Source organism: Melopsittacus undulatus, chromosome 6 (genome assembly GCF_012275295.1).
Source record: "Melopsittacus undulatus isolate bMelUnd1 chromosome 6, bMelUnd1.mat.Z, whole genome shotgun sequence".
NCBI lineage: Eukaryota > Metazoa > Chordata > Aves > Psittaciformes > Psittaculidae > Melopsittacus > Melopsittacus undulatus.
In genome coordinates, this window is record NC_047532.1 from 32,177,721 (window position 1) to 32,194,611 (window position 16,891).

Sequence of the window (16,891 nt, forward strand, 5' to 3'; positions counted from 1 at the left end):
GACTCACTAGGTAGGTAGTCATATGATGTGTTTGAAACTTCAGAGGAAGAAATGTTTTAAAAACCTAATCTTTATATTAAAAGATGCTAAATTAGGGAAGTTTGTATTATCACTTTTTAAAATGAATAATGTATTGTATGAATAAGACTAAAGAACAGTAGTATTCTTTCTAATGAGCAGGATTGTGCAACATTAATTAATACAGTTTGGTTTTAATTTGCCTTTAATTGCAGAGGAGCATGAAACAGATGAAAAACGGGGTAAAATCTATAAGCCTTCATCACGATTTTCAGATCAAAAAAATCAACCAAACCAGCCATCTAATGAGAAGCCTCCGTCTCTCTTAATGATAGAAACCAAAAAGCCTGTAAGTTTCTTATTTAAATATTGAACCCATACTTAGGAAATATTTAGAAGTGTTTTAAAAAAAGTCTGTGAGATCTCACAGAGTAGTTTGATCTGCATTTATCATATATTGAAAGAAGGTGAACCTCTTGATTTGCTTAATCCCATAGCAAATAAGATGATGAAATACAGAGGTCCAGTATTGCCCTGTTTCCATGATATTCCTGCTGCTGCACTTTGATTTTTACTTGTGTTTACTATGTTCCTGCTAAGATAGACTTCTCAGTAATACAGATGTAATGACTTGCAAAGTTAACAGTATCTCCAATCCCAAGAATTCGTGAAGTTTTAGAAGCAATTCTTCTTGCTGCCATCTCTTTTTAGCTTTTTATAACTTTAAAAGAAAAAGGACCTTTGCAAGGATTAAGTTTTTCTTGGTGAGGTTTTTGAAATTCTGTTTAAGGTGGTGTTTGAGAAGTCCCTTTGCTCTTCGAGTTGTACCACGTGGGTTGTAGAACTAGCACATTTTTGAAGCTGAGCACCTTGCTTTTATTTAATTTATTTTGACTTCTGTCAAAAGCATGGTGTGATACTTTTTTTTTTATTCAACTGAGATTTTAGCATAAAAAGTAATGGAAATATGAACAAACTCAGCTAACTACCACTCAACAGCTATGTTTAGTATTATTACTGTATGTGTAATGTATAAATTAAATGTCTTGAATGTCTTTCAAAAGTATTTTAATAGAGCTCACTACAATTTTTAAGCTTCAGTAAAACACACATCATACTGCCTGTAAGGGTGGGAAATGAGATATAATGTGATAATTGTGAGTAATGCCATCCCTCCAACTTTAAACAAAACTCAGATTTTGACTACTGTGGTAATACTGGATGGCAGTTGTGATTTTCACTGTATGTAAAACTCTACAGTTACAGAAATGAATTGTAGCATTTTTTTATTATGCTGAGCTCTGTTATGTCATATGCAAGTGTTTGTACTGTGAGAATATTACTGCTTTTCAAATTTGTCGTAAATACTTATCAAGTAATGCAATCAGTTTACTCACTTGCCCTGTCCAATGGTGATTGAAGATAATGAGGTAAAAATGATTTTATTTATTTGGCAGACCATCCCCAAAAACAAAAACAAACAAACAACTATGCCTGGGGTGAGTAGGAAGTCCAGTTTTTCCAAAGCTGTAGTGTGTAACACAATAAATATTTTGTATGTCTGCCTATTGGAAACGTTTTCATTTAAATTCGGTTACATGAAAGCAATGTTGTTGAAGATGAAAGTTCACAAGTTAGTTAAGGTACACATTACAGTAAAAAAAAAATGCAATATCCATATTTGTCATTCCGGAGTATTGGTTTTGTTTTTTTTTTTTTTTTTCTGATCATCTTGTACTATTTAGAATAACTGTTTCTTCAGACCTGTATTTATATTTGAAAGGAAGCAAGAGAAGAAATTATTTTCATTTAGAATGTTAGTCTGTGAATAAAATAGTTGAATGTATGTAAATGAATTTACATATATATGCACACACATAATTAGAGCATGATGGTTTCCTAGGGGTGTAGTCAGCTTCTAAGTTCCTAAGTGGAACAAACTGAGAAAATAAATCATGGCTATTTTAAATTTGTGTGTTGTAGAGAGCGTGATCACACATGATGCATTGTAGCAATGAGAAGTAGTCAGGTTTCGCTTAAGCTATCTTTAATTTTATATTTTCTAGCTTTGTGTTTGATAGTGCTCAGTCTTAATGTTTTCAAGTCTTGTTTTTTGTGGTGGTTTTTTTTTTCCCTCTTCTGTAGTTTTCTTGATTTGAAAGCTGTGGGTAAAATATGCATGGAAATTATCTAAATATTTGTTACATACATGTAGTTTTAATTTTTGTTCATCTTATCTGCTGAAGTGTTGGCTGATATATCTTTAATTTTAGCCTTTGAAGAAAGGAGAGAAGGAAAAGAAAAAGAGTAATTTGGAACTTTTCAAAGAAGAATTAAAGCAGTAAGTTTGACTTTTTTTTAATTGTAAATAAGGAAGATGCAAGGTTTTTACCTTGTTTTCACAGCCAATATTTAGGCTTATTCTTGCTAAGCTGTTTCTCAAAGTAAGTTTCTTTCCCCAGATGCTTGTGGAGTGGCATAATTTAATTAACAGTGGCAATGATAATTAAACAGAGTTTGTCTTTGTATATGGGTGTTGGTGATTTGGGTAATCAGTTGCCATCTAACTAGCTCATGATGTTCCATGATAGTTCTGCCTTTATGCTGATTGGTGATAGGAAGCATTTACCACTGTTGCTGAAAAGGACTTCTGTTTTGAAATCTAGCATTGACCAGAGTCTATAATGTGATCAAAAAACAAACTAAAAAAGTCTGTTATGTTAGCTTAAATGTTTATCTATTGAAATGAATGGATTTCCCTGTACGTTGGAGATGTTTGATGTGAAACCCTTTGGTACTCCCTTCCAAAGCAGAAGAATATCTGGAGCAATTAACTAAAAAAATTACTTGTAAATGCATAAGTATGCCAGAGGTCCCAGTATGTGACTGTCTGTTTCCAGTGCTACCGAAGATGATTTTTGGATCAGGTGTTAAGAGGAGCTATGCTGATTGAATCAACCAGCCATCTACCAGGATAAAAATTGAAGACCTGTGTTTGTTTCTCTGACAGCTGCTGTCAGTTTGTTACTTACAAGCTCACCTTGGGATGCAACTCTGTTACAGATTAGCAAGTTTGAGCTTGTAAATGAGAGCATGAGTTAACATGGTCTCATTCCTTGTTGAAGTTAGTGATGATACAGAATGACAAGCAGGTACTGAAATAGACAAAGGTTGTTCAGGTTTTGGGTGTTGACTTTTCCCTTGATGAGGAAATTGAAATGTATATCAAACTAGGGAAGATTAAGACTTTTTGTCAGTGTCTCTCAAACTGTACCCAGAGGAGCTGCAGTATGAGGTTGGGCTTTTGTGTTAATGCAGAAAAAAGACTTGGAATTAAAGTTTAGAGATATATTTCCAGCTTGCCTGATTTCAAAAACAAGTTGAATAATGCTCAAAGATTCTTTCACTTTTGAATGTATAATACAACAGATAGAGCAGCACATCTATTGAGTGTAATATGCCATACATTTTCCCTGATGTTAGAGATGAAAACCAAAATAACTTGTATACTTTAGTAAACAATAGGTACTGTGTTATGAATCTATAAATGGCCAAGTAGTTATTTTGTGAGTACTATCCTCAGAGGCATAAAATTAGATGAAATCTTGTATGTTGTGCAAGTAGTTATGTGGGGCTGTCCATCACCCTACGAGGTGGCCTACAGGCTTAGGAAAAGTAGAAGGGGAAATAGATGCTTAGGAATTGTGAGCATTTTAAAAAGTCATCTGAATGGTCAGTGGATCTCTGGCAGTTGGATGTTGAATTTGGGTCACTTTCAGAGCACAGTTCTTATTTCTGATCTTGTAAACTGCTTCTCAAACCAAGTAAATTTTGTTTGAGATTAAAACACCCTCACAGTATGAATGAGGAAGCATGCAGCTGGAATAATTCTGGTAGATTAAACAGAACTTGAAAAATAGTGGCAATTTGAAATCTTGAAGAAACCTATTGTTTAATATTGAAAATTCTCATAATTGTAAAGTAAATTTTAAAATTATAGAACAAACCTCTCAAAACAGTATTGTTATGTACGTTAAATGTTTGTAGAATACAAGAGGAACGTGATGAAAGACATAAAACAAAAGGTAGATTGAGTCGTTTTGAACCACCCCAGTCAGATTCAGATGGTCAGCGTCGTTCAAGTAAGTAGATACTATTTTTCTGTTTGTTTGGGCTACATAATTTGTAGATTAAATGATATATGTGTTTTTCTTCTCTTTATTCAGTGGATGCTCCTTCAAGAAGAAACAGATCATCTGGTGGTAATAGAGATTCTTTTCTCATTCAATCTAATGTTGCCACTTAAATGCATAGCAAAAATTATGACTTTTTTTTTCTATTTTTTTTTTCCTTCATCATTGTAGTACTGGATGATTATGCACCAGGGTCCCATGATGTTGGAGATCCAAGCACAACAAATTTGTATCTTGGAAATATTAATCCCCAGGTAAGTTTGGAGTCAAGGAGTGCAGTATTGGCATGTTTGGTTCCAGATGAATTTTTTTCCATTGGCAGTTTTCCCCTTTTTTTTCTTTAAACCATTCGCATATGTTTAAACCCATATACCAGGTACAGCTGGTGACTGTAGAGGCAGTGTTCATTTGAATAAATGCTCTGCACATGATGATGCAAAAGTTAAGGTTTAGACTGGTGATCACTAGATGGAAAAATACACAGTTAAAATTATTTCTCCTTCATGCAAGGTGGATCAGATCTCAAAACTTTGAAAGCTCTCAGTTTAAAATGCAGTTCTAAAAATTATTATTTTTGCAGTAACTCACACTGGTGAGGCATCAGTAAAGTGTTGTTTTCCAGGAAACTCAGAAAATTAAAATCTCTATATATGGACAATAATATGGATGAGAATCTTAGAAATACAGTAGCAAGATAATAATTTTTACCTTTTTTTCATGTAGATGAATGAAGAGATGTTATGTCAAGAATTTGGACGCTTTGGACCATTAGCAAGTGTTAAAATTATGTGGCCAAGAACTGATGAAGAAAGAGCAAGAGAAAGAAATTGTGGCTTTGTTGCCTTTATGAACAGGAGAGATGCTGAAAGAGCATTAAAGAATTTAAATGGTAAACAGATTTCTCATTGTAGAATTCTAATTATTTTTGTAGGAATACTGAGGAGTAACTATGTCTTCAAGTTGTTTTATCAGGCTAGTAGGTAGGCATGCTGTAACTTGAATAGGTATCGCACTGGCGGTGATTTTAGTTCACACTGTTGTACTGGCAGCTGAATGTTTTCAAACTACAGCATACACAAGGGCTGAGTATACTGGTAGCTTCTGTTGTGGGTAAAGATGTGACGTTTCCAACTGTTTTGAAGATGTGAGCAGGAGGTAATATTTGATGATCTCTGCTCTAAACAGGCTATTTTAAGAAGCAATCTGTTGTTGTTTCCCAACTGTATTTTTTTTTGTGAATAAATTTAACTAGGGCACGGACTATGATAAATAATTGGTGACAAATATGTTCTGTTCTTCAGAGTAATGGCTAAATTTCTAATACTGAGGAGGTAACTACTACACTGGATGTGTAATTTTGAATATAAGAAATGGAGAAAGCTGTGTCCTTACAGTTCAGGAAGAGCCTGGAAATAAAAGAAAAATCATCATCCAAGACAAAAAGAATAAAAACTAAAAGGTTGCCCTTGCACAGTTTAGTCAAAGTGGTCCTTTACTAGGACCATTAGTGAGGCTTACACTATGTAGGAGTTCTTACATTTGGTTTTGATAGCATAATTTCAAGTTTGTTATTATGAGCAAAACATTTTGGTGAATTGAAGTGCAGAAATAATATGATTAAAAAATTATTCATTTTCATGTGTTGAATATCAAATTCTTAAAATTCTTTTTTCCCCAACAAGTCAAGTAATTTGTACTGTAGTCTCCTGAAAAATGTGCTTTGGGGGAGGATTAATTAAACATTACATGCAATAGGCTTTCATTTGCATGATGGAGCCTGATAGATGTGAAACACTAATCGGCAGTAAAGCAAAAAGTAAACTATGGCAGGCAAACCTAAATGCTGTGCTTACATGGAGAAATCTCAAGCAATGCAGAGCCAATTTATAGCATAATGGCATTTTGTGTTTTGTTTACTTTCACTTTTTCAGGCAAGATGATTATGTCGTTTGAAATGAAGTTAGGTTGGGGCAAAGCTGTACCTATACCACCACATCCAATATACATCCCACCTTCCATGATGGAGCATACCCTCCCACCTCCTCCATCAGGACTGCCTTTTAATGCTCAGCCTAGGGAAAGATTGAAGAATCCTAATGCTCCAATGTTACCACCTCCAAAAAACAAGGAAGATTTTGAGAAGGTAACTTACAGTACCCTGGGCCATATCTCAATGATAAATACTACACTTGTGACAGTATTTCAGTGGCTTCATAGATTTGCATTGTTCAGGTTGACTTTGGCGGCACTTAGTGTACAAGCTCAATGGCTCCCTGCTGTAGCCCAAGGGAACCTACTTAATTTCTGAAGTTCTATTTCATGTCTTTGTTAGGGAACAGTATGTTTGGTCTTGATTTATTTTAGTGCTGCTTTAAATTTGGCTATCATTTTCCCCCTCCAGGCTCCCTGGATTTTTTTCTCCTACGTCCCCCCCTTTTGTTGGCTGCCAAATTGCAGGATCTAAATTGTTTTATTTAGAGAAAATACTACATTTTAATTTGGGTAGCATTATTTTTACACTATTTTAGTGGAATTGATATATTTTATGTAGAAGGTAATTAATCTGGACATTGAGTAAGTATTTTATGCTACTTACGGAGTCAGTTTTCAAACTTTTTTTTCTGGACTAATAGCTGATAAAAGGGTAAGTATCTTGTAATCACAAACCAACTTGATTTGCATTTGTAAGAATGTTGATTCTTTGAATGACACTTAAATGTTAGGGCTGTTTTTGTAAGACTGGGGAATAAAGTAATATCAGCGTGATTCAAGTCAAATACTTTAGAATCTTTTCATAAACTTAAATCCTTTCTTAATTTTATCAGCATAGTACCTATTCAGTGCATCAATGTACATTCTGACAGGAATGTTCTGATACTTTGCAATTAGTGAACCTTTATGGTTCACTGACAACCATTTGCATTTTGTGTAATTGCTTAGTTATAACTTCACAGCAGTGATTGCCTGCAAAACTTGTGATAGATGTGTAGTATTTTCATTGCATATGTATATTTTTGCTTGTTACTTGTTAACAATACTCACATATTCTATGTTTATTATCTGATGTGACTTCATATACAGACTCTGTCGCAAGCCATAGTCAAAGTGGTTATCCCAACAGAAAGGTACATGTTTTTCTTTATTATTACTGATCTAAATATAGAAAATTTCCCCTTCGGAATTTTAAAGAAAAATGGTGATGTTGAGGAAAAGGTAATGGCTTGACTGAGCAATGGTTGCTTCATGACACTTGTGAGAAATGCGTGTGTTTTACAGTCTTATTATCTTAACTAATTTTTTTTTCTTGTGAAGAGAGATTTAAGTAATTGCCTTCTTGCATTTAATTTGAGCACTAGAAATAGTTGCAGGGTAATTTTGTGAGTGAACACTAGGGTGAATGCTTGTCTTAGAGATGCTAAGTCCTGACATCAGTCTCTGAGTACTTTGTAGCTAAGAGGCAGCTGTCTCCAGTGTGGTGGTATGGGATTTTTTTTCCCCCTTTCTTTTTTCCCTCCTTTTATTTTTTAAAAATTTTTAAATCTTTTATTTTTTAATTTCTTCTTTTTTTTTGCCTTTTTTTATAATGTGCAGCAGTTAATAATCTTGAATGCTGAAAAAGTTAGTTCTGTATTTCAAGGGTGTTTTTACAGTTTGGTCCCCATCACTGCTCCTACCTTCTCACTAGCGTAGGTATACTCTTGCTCAGTTAAGCTAAAACCTTTTCCCAAACATAGGAACACAACACTGTTTTAAAAGTAAATAAGCACGAACGATTACCAAATTCTCTTTGACATTGGCCTTGGTGAGCAACACCAGCTGAACTGTCTGCGGCAGCGGGGGACCAGGAAAACATCATGGGATGGATTGGGAAAGTATACAGTTTTTGACCAGACATTGGTACGATCGGCTCCAATAAATGTGGTTTTATTATAACTGAAAAACTTTTTTTTTGTTGGCCAACTTTAAGCTAAATGACATTTTAAAATAATGTACTTAAAACTATCATCTTTTTTTACTACACTGTTTTAATTGTCACAAAGTCCCTTTTTTCTTTTTTTTCGCGTGTGTGTGGGGGGAGAAAGGTTTGTGAAGGTAGTTACGTTAACGTACATGTCAGTCGATGCTCAAACGCACTAGTATTTCTCGATTAAGTTTTAAGTCAGTGCAATTTTTGTTGGGTAAAGACGAGCAATTAAGCCAACCAGGAGGAGTCTTGATTGGAGAAAAATACTGAATAGTAGAACAAGTATTTGTAAAAGTTTACAGCACTTACAGAGTAAGTAGCTTTCAGAGGAAAATCCTTCCATCTTGTTTACTGTAGCATTTTGAAAACTCGCATAAGAAAAGCTCATGTTAACTGAATTGTATTTGAAAATTTACTTTCCTGATGACTTTCAAGACGATAATGACAGCTGCTAAGACTATTAGGCAGTGCATTGCGTCATGCAGAAATTTCAACTGGCTTCAGTGGGACAGTGTATTTAATTATGATTACATTAATTAATACTGGTTTTAACATCTCTTACTTCTGTATTTACTAAACAGAAAAACTTGAGTATACACTGTCAAATTTTTTTTTGAGAAATTCACATTCAAGTAGTCATGTTTTATATACCAAAATGCATGTAACAACCTCTTTCAGGTATGGGATGTACTGAATCTTTTTTCATACATCTGAGGTCTTTCCGAAACAGATGTTCTTGTTCAAGCATAAGCAACTCTTATGCAACTTTATGGTACTCCATGAAAGAAAAATTAGTTGAAAATCAATGGCATTGTTCTGCAGGAAGCCAGAAGCAATCACATTGAACTTGCCTTAAAATAAACGAATGGTGTGATAGCTCAGAGGCTTGAAATCTAATTGGTAATTGTTTTCTTACTGATGTTTTCAAATACAGTTCATGTAACAAGTACAGCCTTGCTATTTAGACCTTCAGAATGCTGCTTTAAATAAAATGGCTATAGAATTATCGAGACTATGTCCTCTTTACAGTGTTTCTGGGATTATAAAAAAGAAATACAGGAAAATTGAACTGATAGCAGTTTTATTTTTTTTGTGTAATATTTGAGGCAAATGTAGATTTATGCTAGCTGGTATAAAACAGCACATCTGCTAAGTTGGCAGATGGCAGGGGCTGGTTTTTATTACTGTGTTTTTAAGTTGATATTTTTTTCTTTGATTTAGCACATTATATCTGTAACTTTGCATACTCATGGTAGAAAATAATCACATCATTACTAAGAAGTAATAGAAAATTCTGCAGCTTTTTATGTAACAGTTTTTGAATTTTAATAATTAAAAAAGCTCTAAAAGTCTAATGAGATAACGTGAAAAACAATATCCATTTGTTAAAATTAAGAAAATAAGTTTAAAAATGTAAAAATCTGTATATTTTTATTTGTTTGCATCACATTCAAGGGACACATGCTGTGGAGCTTTTGATATAAGTAGGAAATCTGTATATGAAAATTCAGGATCCTGTTTCCAAAAAAACTCGAAAGGTTGGAAACTGCTGATCACTGTTTTTCACAAAACTTATATGACTGTCTCCTGTTAGCATTTTTAAGTGACTCTGCATTGCAGATGTGGCTTGAGAAATGTGCACTTCACATCCGCTTCTTGCCTGTTTCAGGATGTAGTGCTGAATGAATTGAATTCAGATTTTTATTTATTTTTTTTTTATTGTGACTTGGTTCACTTGAGTATGTCAGGAAGGAGACATTGGATGGTATGACATGAAATAATGGACAGTTTTGTTCTATGTCAATAGTTGAGTCTTAACCAAAAAGAGATTACCTAAACTTAGTAAGTTCATTGCCCTGTTTGGCATCAAGGAGGTTATTTTGCTCTTCATACTTGAACATTTGAAAGTTAAATGCAGTTTCTCTTGAATATTCAAAACTATGTGTCTTTAAGCATAATATTCAGCCACTTGTTCCTCTGTAGAACTTTGGCTAACACTTTGGTCTTAGCTCTAGACAGTTTAGATGAAGGCTTAGGTTTTGGATAGTTAATTGTACTTTGGTGTTCAGTTGCCCATTTTTACGCATAAGGACTATTAAGCAGGTGGTTGTAGGGTAAGCTGTGGAAATTCAGGAAAGAGATTTTCTCTTAAATTCTTACTCAAGCAGTTGTAGGCATGTTCATATTTTAGAATGCCTGTGTCTACGATGGAAGGCTATATGTTACATGTTACCAACCTTCTGTACAGTTCTCTTAACAATACAGCAAAATAATCTCCTGCACAGTTGTAGTATCTTAGGTGGAGTGTAGTTCTATATAGTGTTAGGTCTGAATCAATTTTTCTTTAACTGTGTTGTTGTTGTAGGAATTTGCTCGCTTTGATACATCGAATGATAGAGTTTGTGGTACGGGAAGGGCCTATGTTTGAAGCCATGATCATGAACAGAGAAATCAACAATCCCATGTTCAGGTGCTTATTACACTGCTTCAGTTTGACATAGCACTGTTTTCATTGTTGCTAATATTTTGCGTTTCTGAAATGCTAATAAGACTTGGTTTTACTATGTCTGTCATTATGTGCAGATTGAAAATTTTCAAATTGTACAAATGCTAATGTTGTGTTTTTGAAGAGCTCACTTCATTCCAGTTGTTACTGATGTGTATGGAGAAATAAAACACTATACACTATAAAATACAGCTATACATACATAAAGTATCTACATAATAAATAAAATCACATTTAACGCCCACTTTTGTGAGGGATATGAAGTCATCAGTGGAAGTACTAGCATTCCTTTCTTAAAAAAAATAAGACACAAGTCTTCCCCAAAACAGGCATAGTAACTCCATGTGAAGTCCAGTCTTCCTGGAGCCTAATATCTAACTTTAGCAAGAGCTGGAAATTGTTCTTCTTTTGATGTTAGTGCAAATATGATGAAATAGTAAGTGACATAATGAAATTGTCAGAATTTCCAGCTATTGTTGGTAATGGAATAAAAAAGGATTAATTTCCAAATTTCTTGTGAAATGCAGTTGCTGAAAAGCTTTTCAGGGGAACAACTAAATGACCTTTTAAAACTAGTTTACTTGCAGTAACATTAAAGTGTGCTTCATTATGGTTTTTGTATACAAATTGAGAAAATATCATGGCCATTAAAAATGGGCTGCTCATGCCCCCTTCTGCCCTCCAAGTCTTGTCTGTGTTCTGACAATTCAGGCAGTTTAGTGGTGGAAAACTAAAGTTCATTCTGAGGAACCTGTGCAACTACAAGTTCTTGCACTGCTTGTGATGAGGTTGCAGTTGCTCCCATAGTGACTTTTCCCAGTGATGATTCTTCTGCTTTACTGTTCATTTCTGTGGGCATTCTTTTTAACCCTGTTTGTTCTCCTTTTAACTTCTGACAAGTGCTTTGCCTTTGCTAAACTCTGCACTCTGCTTTGCAGATTGCATGTGTATGTGCATGAGCAGTTGTATTTGTTCTGCACAGCTGTGCAGTAGGTATACATGATTTTAGCTGTCTTGAGTTTACTCAGCAGCTGAGATGGGATTCTGAACACTGGTGGGTTTTTCTTTTTTTTAATTTATTTGTTTTTAATTTTTGTTTTATCTTATTACTTCCTTTGGATTTGCCTCAGTTAAGTAATGTGTGATATGTTTTGTATCTTTTCTTTGCTCTTTGGTCTAGGTTTTTATTTGAAAACCAGACTCCAGCCCATGTATATTACAGATGGAAGCTTTATTCAATTCTTCAGGCAAGTAGAATTTTAGTGACCATTCATAACTTTAAGCATAATCAAAGGAAGAAAATCAAAACTAAAATACTCTTGTTTTCTTTTAGGGAGATGCTCCAACTAAGTGGAGGACAGAAGATTTCCGTATGTTCAAGAATGGATCATTTTGGAGGCCACCACCATTGAATCCATATTTGCATGGGATGTCAGAAGAGCAAGAAACGGAAGCATTTGTGGAAGAACCAAACAAGAAGGGTGCACTTAAGGAAGAGTATGGAATTCCATCAATTTATATGGCTGGTTTGGGCAATTTATAGGGCAATGCTAATCTGCTTGGGTTTTTTCCTGTTGTGATTTTGTAGTTATAATACGTCATCCCTTAAATGTTTCCATGCTTGCCATAGTGTTACTTAGAAACTCTCTTAACCTCAGTGCTTTTCAGTTAGTCTTTTTTTATGATGCTTGTTGCTAGATACGTTCTGGATTTGGTTAGATTTGTCATCATTGAACAGTGCCGAGGGCTGGAACTAGATGTTCTTAAGATGCTTTAAAACCCGAACTATGCTATGATTCTATGAATTTTTATTAACCCTTTATTTGAAGGTGCTTGGGAAGATGGGTTTTCCTACCATTTTCTCTTCATATGTATTGGTGGGGTATATAGCAGCTCAACATTGCTATGCTTTTGTGAGCTGAACAGTTATTATAAGCTTAAAGTTATTGATGGTGTTCATCACAAAATCAGGAGCAGTTGGTAGTAAACAGGAAGAGAGACATCATCTGAGTTCTTTGTGAATTGTGGTGGGGATGGCTATAGTAGTGGAAGTTCATACCTGAGTTTCCTAATTTTGCTGTTACTGTTCCAACTGTGATCTTAGCGTGTGGATTTTTTTTTTTTGTTTTATTCTTTTCATCATAGTTATGATACCAGTCATAGTTCTAGAGGTTTTAGTACATAATTTATTTCTTATATCTTCTTTTTGAAGGGCTCAGAAAGATACTCTTTTGAGAGTGTTGTCTATGTGAAAGTTAGGAAGAACCTGAAATAATTGCTTCCTACCAGCTTTCTGCATCAAATGTTTTTTATTCTATAGCAGAAATTATTTGCATGTTTTAGATTTCTGTTTTGATTTAAGCTTAAACTAAATCCCCAAAGTTAATTACATTATTAGAGATACTGATGTGCTGTGTTAGGTATTTCTGTTATTTTTCATTGACTTCTGTATGTAGTCAAGACTTGAGTGGGAATTTTTTGCACTTTGTTTATGTAATGTGGATGCATATGTTCATGAGTCACTAAAAATATTCAGACAACAGAATATAAAAATATTTTAAATTGCTTTTGTCCTAAAGAAGGAGAAATCGAAAGCATAATTAAGTGGAAGCTCCCCAAAGTATTGTTAATTTTATATTGAAAGTATTAAAATTTCTGATATTTCAGACAAAGAGACAAATTAGAGGAAATTCTGCGTGGATTAACGCCTCGGAAGAACGATATTGGGGATGCAATGGTATTCTGTCTAAACAATGCAGAAGCCGCAGAGGAAATTGTAGACTGCATAACAGAATCATTGTCTATCCTGAAGACTCCTCTTCCGAAGAAGGTGTGGAGATTTTATATATTCTTACAATTTGGGAGAAGAATTTTCATGTAAAAGCACATGCATATTATTTACAAGCATTATTTCATAAGTTTCAGGTAGCATTAAGATTTTTGTTTTAAAATGAGGGTTTGAATATGAGTATGCTTTTTCTCCTGTGGCATTTTGTTATATATTCTGTGTACATCATACTTGAAAAATCATGGCAGTCAGGTCAAGTTACCTGTGACTGGAAAAAGGGAGATATAACCCCCATTTTCAAGCGGAAAATGAAAGACCCAGGGAACTACAGACAAGTCAGTCTCACCTCTATGCCTGGCAAAATCTTGGAGCAGATTCTCCTGGAAGGCATGCTAAGGCACATGAAAAACAATAAGGTGCTTGGTGACAGCCAGCATGGCTTCACTAAGGGGAAATCCTGCCTGACCAATTTGGTGGCCTACTATGATGGGGCTACAGAACTGATGGACAGGGGTGGAGCAATTGATGTCATCTATCTGGACTTGTGCAAAGTATCTGACACTGTCCTGCACGACATCCTTGTTTCTAAATTGGAGAGACATCTATTTGGTAGGTGGACAACTTGGATAAAGAACTGGCTGGATGGCCACATGCAAAGAGTTGTGGTCAATGGCTCAGTGTCCAGCTGGAGACCAGTAATGAGTGGTGTCCCTCAGGGATCTGTGTTGGGACCGGTCTTGTCCAACATCTTTGTCAGTGACATGGACAGAGGGATTGAGTGCACCCTCAGCAAGTTTGCTGATGACACCAAGCTGTGTGGTTTGGTTGATACGCTGGAGAGAAGGAATGCCATCCAGAGGGAGCTTGACACACTTGTGAGGTGGGCTGATGCCAACCCCATGAAGTATAATCTTGCCAAGTGCAAGGTCCTACACCTGGGTCGGAGCAATCCCAGGCACAGCTACAGGTTGGGCAAAAAGGAAATTCAGTGCAGCCCTGAGGAGAAGGACTTGGGGGTGTTAGTCAATGAGAAAATGAAGATGAGCCAGCAGTGTGCACTCACAACCCAGAAAGCCAACCGTATCCTGGTCTGCATCAAAAGAAGCGTGAACAGCAGGTCGAAGGAGGTGATCCTGCCCCTCTACTCTGCTCTTGTGAGACCTCACTTGGAGTATTGTGTGCAGTTCTGGTGCCCTCAGCATAAAAAGGACATGGAACTGTTAGAACAAGTCCAGAGGAGGGCCACGAGGATGATCAGGGGACTGGAGCACCTCCCATATGAAGATAGGATTAGAAAGCTGGGGCTCTTCAGCCTGGAGAAGAGAAGGCTGCATGGAGACCTCATAGCAGCTTTCCAGTATTTGAAGGGGGCCTACAGGGATGCTGGGGCGGGACTCTTCATTAGGGACTGTAGTGATGGGACCAAGGGGTAATGGGTTGAAACTTAAACAGCAGAGGTTTAGATTGGATCTAAGGAAGAAATTCTTTACTGTTAGGGTGGTGAGGTACTGGAATGGGTTGCCCAGGGAAGTTGTGAATGCTCCATTCCTGGTGGTGTTCAAGGCCAGGTTGGACAGAGCATGCTTTAGTGTGAGGTGTTCCTGCCCTTGGGAGGGGGTTTGGAACTAGATGATCTTAAGGTCCTTTCCAACCCTGGGTATTCTGATTCTGTGATTACATTCTTTTTGAATTTCCTTGTAATTTAAATTGTGCCTTTCTGTGAAGTTGAAAATAGTTTATTTAAATAAGAAAATAAAAACTGGAATGCCATGTTCCATCCTTTGTAATACTGTGCAGTAGATTACAGTGGTTAGTACCATGTAGCATAAGGTACTTGCCTCTTAGCATGTTTATTAACAATATGGCTGTGTTACACTTAATTTTAATTTGCTACTTCTAGATAGTTTAAATTATCTTGTATTTTTTTTTCTGGGAAAATGCATATATTTTCAGGATTATTTAAACTGTAGAGTTCTCTTGACTTTGAATATTCTTTATTGTAGATTGCAAGATTGTATCTAGTGTCAGATGTGTTATACAACTCTTCAGCTAAAGTTGCCAATGCTTCCTACTACAGAAAATTGTAAGTATAATGTTTTAGGTGATTGATTAAAGAAAACAAAAAAATCATTGTGTTCAGTTTTGTGTATCATTGGGTAAATGTGACTGTAGAGAAATTAACACTTTTCTGTGAGGTTACTTTTACAACACTGATATTTAGATCTCTCTGCATTAAAATGTGTAAGAGGTAGTATCTTCAGGCATACGATTGTTTTATAATGCAAAAAGAAGTGTTACATGCCCTTTATAGGGCCCTGTCAAGGGACAACTTACGTGGAACTTCACAGATGTGAGAATAACTCGTGCCCCTTTACAGAAGGAGAGCCTTTAGGTAATATCCAAGGTATGGTGTAGGAAATAATCCATGTGAAGAAGTCAATTTTAGCAATAGATTTTTCTTGATTTTAATTGAAAGGTTTTTTTTTAATCTTTATGAACTTTGAAAAACTTGTGAAGGAATTACGTACTTTGTTCTAAGGCACTGAGAAGAATTTAAGAACAATGCCCGATAGAGAGTGCCTTTGTAATATTTAGATATTTAAGGACCTCATTGAGTAAATTAGAATAGAAATGTAACAAAGATTTTTTTTAATACACAAGTTGAATTTTGAGACAGTCCTTTCATTGTATATAAAGTTGTAAAATTCATTTTATCCTCCTCCAGTCTTTCCAGGTGGTATAAAGAGACTGCAACAGATGTGAAGGTCTCCCTTCACAATTCTGTTGTTGTCCAAGACAATTTAATATACAGTAATCATTTGCTTTATAGTTCGGTACATGGCTAATATAGGGATCAAAATTTTGTACTTCTGAGTCCTGTCCCAGGCTTTTTCATTAATTGTGTATGTCCAGAAACATATATTACAAAGTTTAACTAAAGAAATGTATATGTTTAATTCTAGTTTTGAAACAAAATTATGTCAGATATTCTCTGATCTCAATGCTACTTACCGTACAATACAAGGCCATTTACAGTCTGAAAACTTCAAGGTATGTATTTCATTGTTATTTACATGACATAGAAGTCAAATGAATAGGTGTTCCTGCGCAAGAGATAGCATACTATAATAGATGACTTAGACCTCAGGCATCCTCAGTCAGCTTAAAAAAAATAAAAATCAAGTTTTCTCTCTTTTAAAGATAGCCTTGAAATTAAGGAAGAAAATTAGCATCTAACAACTGAAGTGTACCTGTAGATGTATATTTGTGGAGTTGAGAGGATATCTGTCAGTACTTGAGTTGCAAACAAGGCCTTCTAGCCTTCTGATTTTTTGACTGCCTATATTTTGGTTTCAGAAGTAAACTTGGGTGCTACCTGTGGGAAGAAACTGATGGATTTGACAGCATAAAGTTATTTTTAA

General features: G+C 35.3%; 1 protein-coding gene across 4 annotated transcripts in view; it reads left to right on the forward strand.

The window, feature by feature from the left end:
* The window catches only part of U2SURP (U2 snRNP associated SURP domain containing), a 45,242-nt gene that overhangs the window by 11,323 nt on the left and 17,028 nt on the right, over window positions 1–16,891 (forward strand). For 2 of the 4 annotated variants that reach the window (XM_034063532.1, XM_034063534.1), the window contains exons 5-18: window positions 234–367; window positions 2,292–2,359; window positions 4,066–4,160; window positions 4,245–4,280; window positions 4,383–4,465; window positions 4,935–5,100; window positions 6,143–6,354; window positions 7,293–7,336; window positions 10,541–10,645; window positions 11,862–11,928; window positions 12,015–12,178; window positions 13,349–13,511; window positions 15,473–15,552; window positions 16,433–16,520. In XM_034063532.1, coding sequence (XP_033919423.1) covers window positions 234–367; window positions 2,292–2,359; window positions 4,066–4,160; window positions 4,245–4,280; window positions 4,383–4,465; window positions 4,935–5,100; window positions 6,143–6,354; window positions 7,293–7,336; window positions 10,541–10,645; window positions 11,862–11,928; window positions 12,015–12,178; window positions 13,349–13,511; window positions 15,473–15,552; window positions 16,433–16,520 — 1,505 coding nt within the window. Of the gene's footprint in view, window positions 1–233; window positions 368–2,291; window positions 2,360–4,065; window positions 4,161–4,244; window positions 4,281–4,382; window positions 4,466–4,934; window positions 5,101–6,142; window positions 6,355–7,292; window positions 7,337–10,540; window positions 10,646–11,861; window positions 11,929–12,014; window positions 12,179–13,348; window positions 13,512–15,472; window positions 15,553–16,432; window positions 16,521–16,891 lie in introns of those variants that run through there. The other 2 variants (XM_034063533.1, XM_034063536.1) reach the window with 2 other exon arrangements.